The 13,020-nt window shown below is 52.6% G+C and overlaps 1 protein-coding gene across 2 annotated transcripts in view; it reads right to left on the reverse strand.

The window, feature by feature from the left end:
- Positions 1-766: 766 nt before the first annotated feature.
- Positions 767-13,020, reverse strand: part of Slc1a7 (solute carrier family 1 member 7) — a 43,459-nt gene continuing 31,205 nt past the window's right edge. Inside the window, exons 4-11 of one of the 2 annotated variants that reach the window (XM_041652537.1) lie at positions 10,545-10,587; positions 7,385-7,607; positions 4,742-4,841; positions 3,960-4,193; positions 2,538-2,732; positions 1,944-2,078; positions 1,463-1,565; positions 767-985 (exon numbers count right to left, since the gene is read on the reverse strand). In XM_041652537.1, coding sequence (XP_041508471.1) covers positions 767-985; positions 1,463-1,565; positions 1,944-2,078; positions 2,538-2,732; positions 3,960-4,193; positions 4,742-4,841; positions 7,385-7,607; positions 10,545-10,587 — 1,252 coding nt within the window. Of the gene's footprint in view, positions 1,003-1,451; positions 1,566-1,943; positions 2,079-2,537; positions 2,733-3,959; positions 4,194-4,741; positions 4,842-7,384; positions 7,608-10,544; positions 10,588-13,020 lie in introns of both variants that reach the window. The other variant, XM_041652538.1, reaches the window with a different exon arrangement.

Raw genomic sequence — 13,020 nt, forward strand, 5'->3', positions numbered from 1 at the left:
AGCCTTATGGAGTTCGGACCCCAAGTCACTTGGCCAGAGAATCCCAGCCGGGCTTCCTTCCTTGTGGCCGGCCCATCTTGTCCACCTGTCCCATGGGAGGCTGGCTGGGCTGTACCCATGGGGCCTTCCAGCTCTAGTGGACATCGGTCTCCACATTAGATGAGAGATCTGGGGGACAGAAATGGACAAGGCGGTGGCACACGGAAGCCGCCAGGTCTCAGCCCTGGGATAGGCCAGCCCTTGTTGGGAGTGTTGGGGTGAAACCACATGCTGTCGGGTGGAGGAACGGTTGACCTGGGGCAGAAACAGGGACACTGTTGTTGTATCTCCATGAGTTGCACACAGTGGTGGCTGTGGGGACACTGGAGAGGGCAGAGCCTCTTTTGCTGGTCCTTGCAGGCTGCCTTGTTCACTAGATGGGAGTAGCCGAGGCTCCAAAGACTTGAGTTAATATCCTGGCCCTGGTGTTGCTTTCAGTGAATGGTTGTAGCTCTCAGACCCCAAAACTGTTCCTCCATAAGGTAGAGGCAAAGACCCCTCCCTGCCAGGTGCTTCTGTGAGCTCATGCAGTAGAAACTGTCACAGCTAGGTCTTGGGCCACACGAGCCCGTAGTTGCTGACTGGGCTCCTGCATGCTATCGTCTCTTTTCTGAGACAATGGCTGACTAGCCCGTCAGGGTGGAACTTGAACTGGGCTTCGCCAGCTTCTCAGGTGTAGTTTGAGTTCAGCACCCCAGGGTCTGGCTGGCTCTGCAGCCCTGGGAGCTCACACATTGGTCTCCAGCTCGCTGATCTCAATGGTGCAGTGGTCTAGGCTGGTTGTGGCCAGATCCTCATCCTGCTCTACCTGGACTGGGATGTGGTGGGGGCACATGGGGCCGAGGGTTAGTTCCGAGGCCTCGGCCACACTCTTCACACAGCCATTCTGCTGGGCCGCCACAATCTCCTGCAGTGTCATTGGCTTGGTCTCGCAGGGTAGCAGTGTCTGGAGAGGAAGCGAGCCTTGTTAGCACGAGGAGGAGAGACTGAGGGTATGTAGTGCTGAGCATTCTCAGGGACCGGGAGCCACGGAAAGGGATTTTCCTATAAACACGGCTGGGTAGCCTTGGCAGGGCTCGGGCCTCTCTGGGTACCAGTTTGCAAGCTGCCCTGCCTCCTGCCTCCTATTTTGGTAGATCAGGGACTTGCCCCCCAGAATCCAGTTGGGGAACAGTAGCCCCTCTGCCTGAACTTCAGTGTCCTTCCAGGGAAGTGGGTACAGCCAACTGCGCACACCAGCAACCCTGAATACCAGACAGTTCCCAGCATTCTGCGCAAGGGATTGGGTTTCTCAGAGGGAAGATGGGCTGGGTTTTTCCTGCTTCACTGGCTCCATCTGGGCACTCTGGCAGGTCCACCATGAAACCTGTATTCCCACCTGACTCTATCTCTTCGAGGCTTCCTGGGGAGACGCGGCTCTCACCTCAGTGCCCATGTTCTGAGCAAAATCCTTCCGGCAGATGTGAGCCATGATCCCCGCTGCCAGTGCGTCACCCAGCACGTTAATCATGGTACGGAAGCGGTCCCTGGCAAGCCAAGGTAGGGGGTGAGCCGCAACAACCTCAACAAGGAACTGGTAGAGGGCCACGCTCGACTGGAAAGTGAGGCCATGGCACAGAAGCTCGGGCAGTGACTGCAGACAGGGAAGCACCCAACCCACCCTCAGTGGTGCCTAAGCAGCTGAGGAGGCCCCTTCCTGAACACAGGCCCAGTGTAGAGAGGCCAGACTTGGGATCACTATCTAGAACATCTTTAGGGAATTTAAGGGGACTCTCTTTTGACTTTTGAACTCTGAGACCCTAAGCCACACAACCGAGCTGGTGTGGATTATTGGGGCACCCCAGTCCCCTTCCTTCCCATCTCAGCAAGGGTAGGGCTGGGTAGGGACAGAACGAAGCACTCACAGGGCCCAGTCCACAGCGATGATGAGGTTGATGTCGTCGGTGGGTAGTCCCACAGAGGTGAGCACAATGACCATGGTGACGAGCCCTGCCTGGGGGATGCCAGCTGCCCCGATGCTGGCCGCAGTGGCTGTGATGCTGCAGAGGGAGAAGGGAGTGGCAGCCCTGGCTCCTAGACCAGAATGCTAGGGCCTCTGGGCTGGCCAAGGCATGGGGACCGCCATGAGTATCACACCAGGGGTTCCCAGAGAAACATGTGTCTGCTCACAGTCTTCGGCCCATGGGTTCTCATCCCCGTTCTTGGGGGAATTGGAATAAGCTAGGAAACTGTGCTGTGGGGCAAAGGCACTCGGATTCTGATGGTCTACTAGCACCGCTCCACCCCAGCCTCGCCCTGGGCCTGGGTCAGAACCGGGTGCTGGGACTGGCCTACAAGGAGGCCGCCTCAGGCTTTGACCCATGACAGCAGCTCACATTTGACATGAGCCTCTCTGGTCCTCGGGCCTGGCCCTTGCCTCTGCTCATCCTGGTCCCAGAGCCTGTCCTGCCTGTCCTTGCGGACCCAGGGGCCCTCTGGAGTGTGGCATTAGTACACACCTGATAGTAATGATCTGGCCGAAGTCGAGCTCGTAGTTGTTGACCTGGGCAATAAAGATGGCAGCCACAGCCTCGTAGAGTGCCGTGCCGTCCATGTTGATGGTGGCACCCACAGGCAGCACAAAGCGAGCGACCCGCCGGTCGATGTGGTTGTTCTCCAGGAGGCACTTGAAGGTGATGGGCAGTGTGGCTGAGCTACGGGCAGAGGGCCAGGTGTCTGCCCACCACCCTCCTCCAGGTCACTACAGGAGGGTCAGCTCACTGATGCCCTGACGGAAATGTGGGGCATATATGTCGGTCAGCTTGAGCCGCTAGGAGTGACCCCAGGAAGAGCTCCACTGTGTACTAGGCCTTGGGTGGTCCTTTCCTTCATCTTCCCTGGGGAGGGATACCAAGTGTGTCTATAGTGGTACCCCACGGAGGCTGTACCCGAGTGCCTGGCCGTGAGTCCAGCCCCCCATGGGGCCTCAGCAAGGCCTATAACCCGGGCACCTTGGTTTCTGTTATACACCACTCCCAGGCCATAGGGTGACTGCAAGCTCAAGCCATGCAGGGCTTAGAGAACACCGGGTGTCAAATTGCTGAGCAAGGGATTCTGCTGCAGGGGTGGGGCTGCCTCTGACAGGGTTGGAACTTGGCACTGTCTGAGAGACTGAGGCCCAGGCAAGAAAGGTCAGGGCTGTAAGGAGTAGTAGACCTTTGACCCAGAAAGATGGGCTTGGGTCCCACAACACCTTCCACATCGGACTTGTACACTTGGTCTCAGGAGAATATCATGTCCTCCTAAGGCTAGATGACCATGATGATCGCTGCATGCCCCTCCTCCCTCCTCTGACTATCTCAGGTCCTCTGTGCTCAGCTGTGATAAGTTGTCCCCAAGGCCAAGCTCAGGTTCACTGGCTGTACTGGCCTTCTCACCCCAGGGATTATCCCAGCCTCTGAAGCAATCCTGTACAGGTACAGATTATTTTGGTCCAGGTATGGGGCCACTCAGGCCTGAGGAGGCTAAATGACAGCCACCACCACACTGGCGTGCTTCACAGAACCGTGACTCCAGCCTTGGCCATCCAGAGACGCTGCTGAGGTTGAAGCAGATTCTCCACCCTGGACATCCCATAGAGAGTAGACAGACAGAGGCCCTGTGGTGTCGGGGGACTTGCCCTGACAGGAAACATAGGCTGTGGAGTAAGGATGGGCCCTCCATGAAGACTGAAAAAGCTTTGGGACCACGGGCAAAGGAAGGCCTAAGGGTAGGCAGAGTCTCAAGCACTAAGTCCCCATATGGTGATATCACCAGGGCACTGTTCCCACCCCTGGGACATCCTGTGGTTCTGTGGCTGTAGATGAAGGTGGCTGGACAGATGGACAGAGAGAGTTTTGTTCGGCCCACCCCAACCCTCTCAGCTCTTCATCCGGGGCTACCTGGAGGAGGTGGCCAATGCAATCAGCAGAGCCTGGAGGACTCCACGGATGAAGACGATGGGGTTCTTCCTGGTGATGAGGAAGTAGAGCAGGGGCAGGATGAGGAGGCCATGGACCACCAACCCACATACCACGGTCAAGGCATAGAAGCCCAGCTTCTTCCCCACGGCCTTGGGGTCATCCATCTCCAGGATCTTTCCAGCGATCAGGAAGACAATGCCGAAGGGGAAGTACCTGGGGTGGCAGAGTGGCCTCAGGTGACAGGCCACCCCACCTGCCACCTTGTGATTTCATCTCAAGCCCCTAATGGTTCCTAAGAACCGAGTGAGTCTGTAACTGAGGTGCCCAGCTGAGAGGCAGGCCTGTGGCATCGCTGCACCCCAACCCTGGCACCTCTTTGCTAGCTCCACCCATGCCTCTGGGGACTTCAAATCCCACTTTAGCCCAGCAATGCCACATCTAGGTGAGCACAGACAGTCCTCTGCATGCACCTCTGACTAGAAGGCTCCTAAGGTCAGAACTCCTAACTAGCATGGTTACCGGTTCTCACTTCCACTGTGTGCTCTCTTCAAAAAACTGAGCTAAACAGACTCCACAATGTGGGCCAACTGAGGCCAAGAGGACAGAAGACTAGGCTTGGGTGCACTGGGGACCCTCCACACCAGCTAGCTCACCCGGGTCCAGGCTGACCCTCCTGTGCAGGTTGTCGAGCTCCTCAGAGAGCACTGAGCATGGGTTAGTGATAGGTCCCTCCCTGCAGACCCTCCCTGGGGGAAACTCACCATCCCGCAACTGCCACAATCTTCATGACAGACTCATTGAGGCACTGGCAGAAGCTGACCAGGGGCGTCCCGCTGTCACCCATGCGACCCAGCATGATGCCTGCAGGTCACACAGAGAGTCACGGGTGTACCGGGTCATCATGCAGCTATGCTGATAGCAAAGCAGGGGCAGATGGACATAGAGTTCTCTTGACAAGAACACATGAGGAGACTACTCCTTGGGGTCAATCCTGTGAAAACACCACCATGTCACCATTCTGAGGAGCTCCACACTCTGAGACTGTCCCCCCCAAAGCCCTTCATGCGTCTCAGCAGCTCGGTGGCTTGCCCAGGAGGGAACCTTGGCATGTGGGACTCCAGAGAAGGGCTCCGTCACCTTATGGGGAAGAGGCGAAGGAAGGCCTGCTTGTGTAAGCAGGAGAAGCCAGGGCTAGGGGTGACCCTGGGCCAGGCCTACTCATCTGGCCTGTGACATCCTGGCAAAGGAGCGAGCTCATGTTCTCCAGCTCGGTCTGCCTTCTGGCTATTTCTGGTTCTCCTCACCTTCCCTGGGATGTCTCCAGATGAAACTCTGGGCTAATTTAGATCTGGTGTGTACATAGGACACAGGTGTGACAAAGAGTCACCCCACGGGCAAGGTGGCCTGAGCACCAGCCATGTCCCCATACCAGGAAAGAACAGAAAGGACACAGGGTGAAGGACTGGAGCCTTGATTAAGGCAGCTGTGCATAGTGCTACGGACAGACAAAGGTGAGGGCACTCTCAGGCTCTCACAGGAGTGGGCACACTAAGTGTGCTTGTAGGAGTGGGTACACTACAGTGGGCTAGTGCTGACTGAGCACACAAGCACAAAGTCACAGCAATACCCAGTGACACTGCCCAGGGAACACTGAGAGAGTCTCAGACATTTCTTTTGCTTTGCTACCAGGTATCCTTCATCAATTGCATCCCTCAGAGAGGCTGTGGCTGGAGGGGAAGAGCACAGAGTCCAGTGCCAGTCTCAGGCCTTTAACCCTTTATGTGCCTGATATTTTGGCCAAGGCAGTTGGAGCTTTGCTGTCTGTCATTGCCTACACACTCAGTCATTGTCCGAGCATCTCTTTAGCAGATTTCGCTGAGCCCTGTCCTTGCTAGGCACCATGGAGGCTCAGGCAAACAGACTGTATGCCAGGCAGGTAATGCTGAGCCATCCAACCCTGCTTCAGTGCAACGCCACACAAACAGTGACTAATGCAACAGGCCCAGATGTTCACTGCAGAGCATCCCAAGCAGAGAAATCATCACCTGGGCACCTGACTGTGTCTGGTGACAGTGGGGACAGGAAGACCTTGGTGAGGATGAGAGAGGTGGCAGGGAGAAAGGACAGGAGTAGTGGGCTAAGGAGAGCAGAGGCCTGGACCACAGGACTGCAGAGAGACGGAGTGGCCCGGGATGCACCTCTGAGTTCTGCAGCCTCTAAAGCCCCATTTAGTTTCTGTCCGAGTGCAGCCTGCAGAACAGGACTGGCTTCTTGATCCCAAGGACATGCCAGAGGGGACAAGAGCACAGATGCAGGGAACTCCAGGCAAATGTTGCAGGATCCAGATAACTCCTGGGTGGCAGTAACGGTGGCAGGGGGTGGGGTGGGGGGTCGGAGGCAGGCTGGCAGAAGCTGGGTCGGGAATATTCCTGAGGTCAGATAGCACGTGGCCCGGATGTCTCATGTACACAACAGGACGCTGAGCTTGCTATGTGAACATGAAATCCAGTGGAAAAGTCAGGGAAACAGGAGCCAGCCACGCCAGGGTTGCTGCTGAATAGATCTCCAGCCGTCCACGGCTGGAGCTTCCCCAAGAAAGGGGTCCTGTGTGGGGAAATGGTGGGCAGCATTGCTCGTAGAAGATCGTGAAATCTGAAGCTATACAATTTAGGGGGCTCTTTAAGAGCAAGAATGTAGTCTGGGTAGGCTTACACTTATGATCCCACTTGGCAGACAAAGGCACTCGGTCAGGAGTTCAAGGCCATCCTCGGCTACAAAGTGAGTTTGAAGCCTTCGCAGGACACATGAGACATTACCTCCACCCCCCAGTTCCCCCAAAACCCTCAAACTATATTCATTGTATACATGTATGAAAATTTCAAAAGAAAAAGTTCAAAAACAAAACACGAGCAAACCTAAGAATATAAAACTACCCCCCACCACCTCAAAAAAAGATGCATGCCTTTGAAGGACCCCCAAGCCACGCCCTTAATAGCTTAAGTAAATAAAATCACTGTGGTTGGAGGGCCTTTGGGGACCCAGAAAATACATGCAAATGAAAATATGTGCTCAGGGACATTCCTATGAGCCCCAAGAAATGACCAAATGGTTTGGAGAGAGAGGCCACTGCAGAAAAGCTCACAGGTGAGATGAACGTCTTAAACAGTGCCCATTATCAGCCAGCTCCCACCTCCTGACTTCAGTAAAAGGTTCAGGGACAGGCTGCTGGGAGGGGCCTGAGGGCTGGGGAGAGGCAGGGAGGCAGACACCCGAGTGGGCAGATCAACCCCGGGGGCAGGAGTTCTCAGCTAGAAGAAGGGCTTGGAACCACTTAGGTAGAGCAGGAAAGAGGGAGCTGGAAGATTGAAGGGGCACTCCCGGGAATGGTCACAGCACATACATACCCATGGTGGCTGAGAAGATGACAATGCCTAGCACATTCATGCCATCGCTGGTGCCCGGCTCAGACTTATAGATAATCTCAGGCGGGGGAGTCAGGTCCAGGGCGAAGTTCTGCACGCGGGAGCTGTTGTCTTCCTGAACCCCGTAGATGAGGATCCGCTGAGGCGGGGCCTCCCCTGAAGTCCGCTTTGGAGACTTGATAATGGGAGTGGTCTTGGTGCGGTACTGTCGGGGAGCATGCCAACCAGGAGGGAGTCAGCACCGTGTCAATACAGGAAACATCCTGAAGGCACACTGTATGCACTCGAGTCATGTGGGCGTCAGTGGATTGTCGAGGGAGAGCCTGGTGAGCCGGGATGCAGGGATACACTGACTGCAGCTCCCTCCAGGTCTGTGTCACCTGATGCCCTCCACCCATCTACCTCCTCCTCTGCCAGCTTTGTCACCCGTCTTCCCTCTTCACATATACCCGACAGCCCGAAGCCCTGCTGTCCATTCGAAAGATCCAGAACATTCTCAGAGAAAGCTCCTAGGCCCTGGGCCTAGTTGATGAGACCCAAAGTCCTCCTCTGTCCAGCAGGACATTCCTAGGATTCACTCCCTCATTTCTCAGATTCTAGGAGCCCAAACAAGGGGGCAGCTGTCCCTTCAAACAGCACATCATCAAGACTATAGGGCTTCTTGGGGGAAGGAGAGGAATCAATTCAGGAAATATATGGACCAAAAGTGCCTGGCTTCATGCCCCTCACCTATAAAAGGGGACCACAACTGCATCTCCTTCATTGAATGAAGCAGCTCCTGGCACGTGGAAAGCCCACGTGAGGTGTACTGCTACCAACATCAGCACATACTGAACTGAACCAGACACTTATCATCTCAGGGCCTTGGGGAAGAGAGTGATTAACAAATGGGTGGTATTTGACTTGGGTCTGGAAAGATGAGTAGTTTGCCAAAAGGAAAAGATTATAAAATAGAGTAACACACAACTGTAACCTCCGATAATTCACCACCACTAGGTCAGAATGCCCCGCCTAGCTTTCAGGGCCCCGTCTCGCGGTGACTGTGTTGTGTTCACAGATGACGGTTAAGATGTTGGTGACTTGCTTCAGCTTCACAGCTTCATTTAGGGTCCCCTTCCAGGCCCTTAGCCACCTGCTTTGTGACCCCAGACCAACACTCAGCTTCTCCGGGCGAAGGATTTGGGAAAGTACTAGCTGGCACTTGGCAGACAGGAGAGGGGTAGAGATGGGGAAAGGAGCCGGAGTGAGGGCCAGATGTTTGGGAACACCCTGCGTGACATGGAGAGGACAGACACTAAACAAGGGAGACCTACCTGGGGATGCTCGTGACCTGGTGGGAGTGGGGCGGGACGCAAGATGCAAATTGAATGCCTGAAGATCCTAATGTCAATTTAAACATGATCTAGAGAAGCAAGCCATCTGCGTCCACTGTTTCTAGATCTCGGACCTAGAGGTGATTTTCATGTGCTAACTGAAGGTGGGTGTTAAGTTGGGAGCGTAGCCTCCAGCCCCTGGCATCCGTCTCAGCACCCCTGGCCTGGGAGTTTCATTGCTCTGGACTCCAAATCCCAGCATGCCAGGTCCTGACCCCGCCCCGGGGAAGGGTATTTAAGTGGACTCCCAGGGGAGAAACACGTGTTTTTCAGGTCCGCACGGGCTCCCTGCTTTTCCGTTTCCCCACCATGCGCTAGGCCACCTGAGAGCGTCATTCTTAATAAAGTGATGGGCATTTTGATTTGGTTTGATTCGACCTAAACTGGATTTCTTGTGCCAGCGGAGCTGCCTCTTTCTTATTATTTTTTTACTTAACAGTGGACTTTGTATATTTTTTCTTTATTATTTTTTTAGACAGAGTCTTATCTTGCCTAGGCTGCCCCAACTTCCCCGAGTTCCGAGGATTACAAGTATATTATCAAATCTTGTTTATGCAGTGTTGGGACTCGAACCCAGGGCTTTGCACATGCTAGGAAAAACACTCTACCAACTACTGATCCACATTCCCCAGGGCCTGTTTGATGTATCTTAATGTTTTCCTAATTTCCAACAGGGAATGTTATTATTCTTATGGGGAGATTGTTTTTTAGAGAGAAAGCGGGTTTAGGAGTCAGCCTGGCCTGAATTCACCCACTCTTTTTTTTTTCCGTTTATTTATTTATTAAAGATTTCTGTCTCTTCCCCACCACCGCCTCCCATTTCCCTCCCCCTCCCCCAATCAAGTTCCCCTCCCTTGTCATCCCATAGAGCTATCAGGGTTCCCTGGCCTGTGGGAAGTCCAAGGACCACCCACCTCCATCCAGGTCTAGTAAGGTGAGCATCCAAACTGCCTAGGCTCCCACAAAGCCAGTGCATGCAGTAGGATCAAAAACTCATTGCCAGGGGCTGGAGAGATGGCTCAGCGGTTAAGAGCACTGACTGCTCTTCCAGAGGACCCGGGTTCGATTCCCAGCACCCACATGGCAGCTCACAACTGTCTGAAAATGCAGTTCCATGAGATCTGACACCTTCACACCAACGAACATAATAAAGTTAAATAAATAAAAAGTTTAAAAAAAAAACTCATTGCCATTGTTCTTGAGTTCTCACACCCACTCTTTTGTTCCAGACTAGTGGTATAATCTCAAGCAATGGTCTACCTCTGAGCCTCAGTTTTCCCATCCAGAGAATGGGCTAGCCTTACCTTAGTGTGGACACTAGTAAGGATGATTGGGAGGGCGAATACAAACCCCAGTGTGCTGAGTAAGATGCTCAGCCAAGTCTCTCTTCTACCACACAGAGGTTTTTTTTTTTTTTTTCGAGACAGGGTTTCTCCGTAGCTTTTGGTTCCTGTCCTGGAACTAGCTTTTGTAGACCAGGCTGGCCTCGAACTCACAGAGACCCACCTGCCTCTGCCTCCCGAGTGCTGGGATTAAAGGCGTGTGCCACCACCGCCCAGCTCCACACAGAGTTTTTATGAGTGACTGGAACCCAGGACGGGGTGTGGCTATGGGTCGGGCTAAGATATGGATCCTACCCATATCCCCTCCCCCTGGCATCCACCTGTGTAAGGCAGGAAGGCTGCCAGCCTGTCACTTCCAACCAGGCCCTGATAGCCGGGCTTCTCCTCACCTCCTGCCCCTCCCCTCTGTAGCCGGGCTCTGCTTACCTGTTTGAATGTGGCCTCTACCAGGTTGGCCGGGAACATGTTCCTGGGAAGAGAGGAGAGGGCAGCAAGTTAGGATTTCCAGTGCCAGGACAGGAGGCCTCTGGGGGTCAGAACCTGCCCTGGCACCCCTTCTTCCCCGGCTGCTTGACTGCTGGGCAGATCTGCACATTCTCCCTTGCTAAGCCTCTGACTCCTGGGCAGTCCTATGTGTGATGGAAACTCATAGATGGTCATCCTTCTATGAGACGGCATCTGAAAGGCAAGTCTCCATTCATCCCCCCTATCCTTTTGTTTGTTTGTTTTTTGAGACAGGGTCTCACTATGTGGCTGGCCTGGATCTTACTCTGTAGACCAGTCTGGCCTCAAACTCATAAAGATCCACCTGTCTCAGCCTCCCAAGTGTTGGGACTAAAAATGTGTGTCACCACACCTACCTGGCTTCCCCTCTATCCTCGATGACCTTGGTATGTGCGTGGGCCTGACTCAGACCAGACACACAAGTGAACCCACCATGGCCATCCCCTCCTTGGTTCAGAGATCGACCCGAGAGCCTCCCCAGGACCCCAGTTTGAGGATGTTGTGTTAGGAGACATTAAGGCGGCACAGCGTGTGAATGGCCCGTGTACATGCCCATCCTGCCGGGCTGTCAATCATCTCTGGCACTGCATGCCTGGAGCCAGGAGTGTGGTGGGAGGAGCTGCTGTGCTCCCTGGATGGGACAACGACAAGAAAACAGCACGGTCCGTGCATGTGCACTGTGCTCCTTAAAAGCTTTGACCGGTAGTTGGTTGACTCCGTGAACACAAAACTCACACCAGTGGAGAGCTGACTATGTCTTATTAATATTTATTTTAAGGCTGAAGGTAGAGGGGCTCTTGTCCTTCCAGGTATGAAAATATACTAGACAAGTACAATTGTTGTCAAATGCACTACATACACAACAATACAGCAACCCACACCATAGAGCCCGGAGCACAGGGTAGAACCTCAGTGGCTAAGCATTTCGTTTCTGTCGTCATTTTGGCATTGTTGTTGTTGTTGTGGTGGTGGTGTGTGTGTGAGTATCATGGCATGTGTGGAGGTCAGAGAACAGTTTTTAGGAGTCAGTTCTCTCCTTTGACCTTTATGTGGGTTCTAGGAATCAAACAGGTCATCAGGCTTGTATGGCAAGCACCCGATGAGCTGGCTTGTCGGTCTATCTATCTATCTATCTATCTATCTATCTATCTATCTATCTATCTATCATTTATCTATCATCTATCTATATCTATTTATCATCTATTTATCTAATTATCATTTATCTATCTACCTATCATCTATCTAACCATCTACCTACCATTATCTATCTATCTACCTATCATCTATCTATCTATCTATCTATCTATCTACTTATAATCAATCTATCTATCTACTATTTACCTATCCAACTATAGACTTGGTCTCACCATGTACCCCAGGCTACCCCCAAACCTGCCATCCTCCCAAGCACTCAGATTACAGGTGTATGCTACTGTGTCCGACCAACAAGTACTCATATTTGGGAAAGCTGTTTCATAAACCAGTAAGGAGTTAAAGGATTCACTATTGACATGAATAGCTGACCAGCCACTCTGAAAAGCTGTTCACTCTGTTATTTAATGTCTTCCACCAAAACAGATTCCACTTGACTTCAAGACATAATTTTTCCAAATGAAACAGTAAGAATCTAGAGGACATTAGGTTAAGATTTTATAACCTCCTGAACATGGAAGACCCACTAAGAACCAAGTGGACAGACAGCTCAACTGATTTTACTCATTGAAAAGAAGATCCATCCTGGCTTGGATCCCAGAACAGAAAAGGGTATTAATGGAAAAATTAGTGATATCCAAACTGGAATGGCAGCACAAGCCTGCAGCCCAAGCACTGGAGTGGTGGAAGCAAGAAGATCAGGAGTTCACACACCCTCAGGTATCTAACTAGTTCAAATCCTGTCTGAGCTGCCTGAACCCCTGCCCAAAAGACCGAGCAGACCAGGTCTATAGTGTAGTTCAAGGTGGCCCAGGTCCACTCCTTAGTTTACAGAAGATGCTAATGTCTGGGTCACTGGTGAGGGTAGGTAGGATTTCTTTTCTTTGCTACCCTCTGAAAATCTAAAAATTATACCAAAATGACAATCTGGGTAATAAACAAGATACCTCCTAAGGTTACAATGCAAATGAAATTATAAAATAAATGCTAGATAAGGTGGGGCATCTCACTGGCCAAAGTTATCATCTGGAACTTAAAATGTTTTCAATAATCCCTCTGTCTTCATCTTCACCAGCTGTCCCCTCTCACGAGATCTCAGATCCCGAGAGGGCAGGGCATTTGTTCTTTTTTACTGCTTTGTCTCTGGAAGAGAGCCCAACACATAGTAGGCACTCTGAAAATATTTGCTGCTTAAACAAATGGGTCACAAGACAGTAACACTTCAATAGACGAAGACAGGAAGATA

The sequence above is a fragment of the Microtus oregoni genome, unplaced genomic scaffold (assembly GCF_018167655.1).
Source record: "Microtus oregoni isolate MIOR12 unplaced genomic scaffold, Mior012 000005F_ref0000423, whole genome shotgun sequence".
NCBI lineage: Eukaryota > Metazoa > Chordata > Mammalia > Rodentia > Cricetidae > Microtus > Microtus oregoni.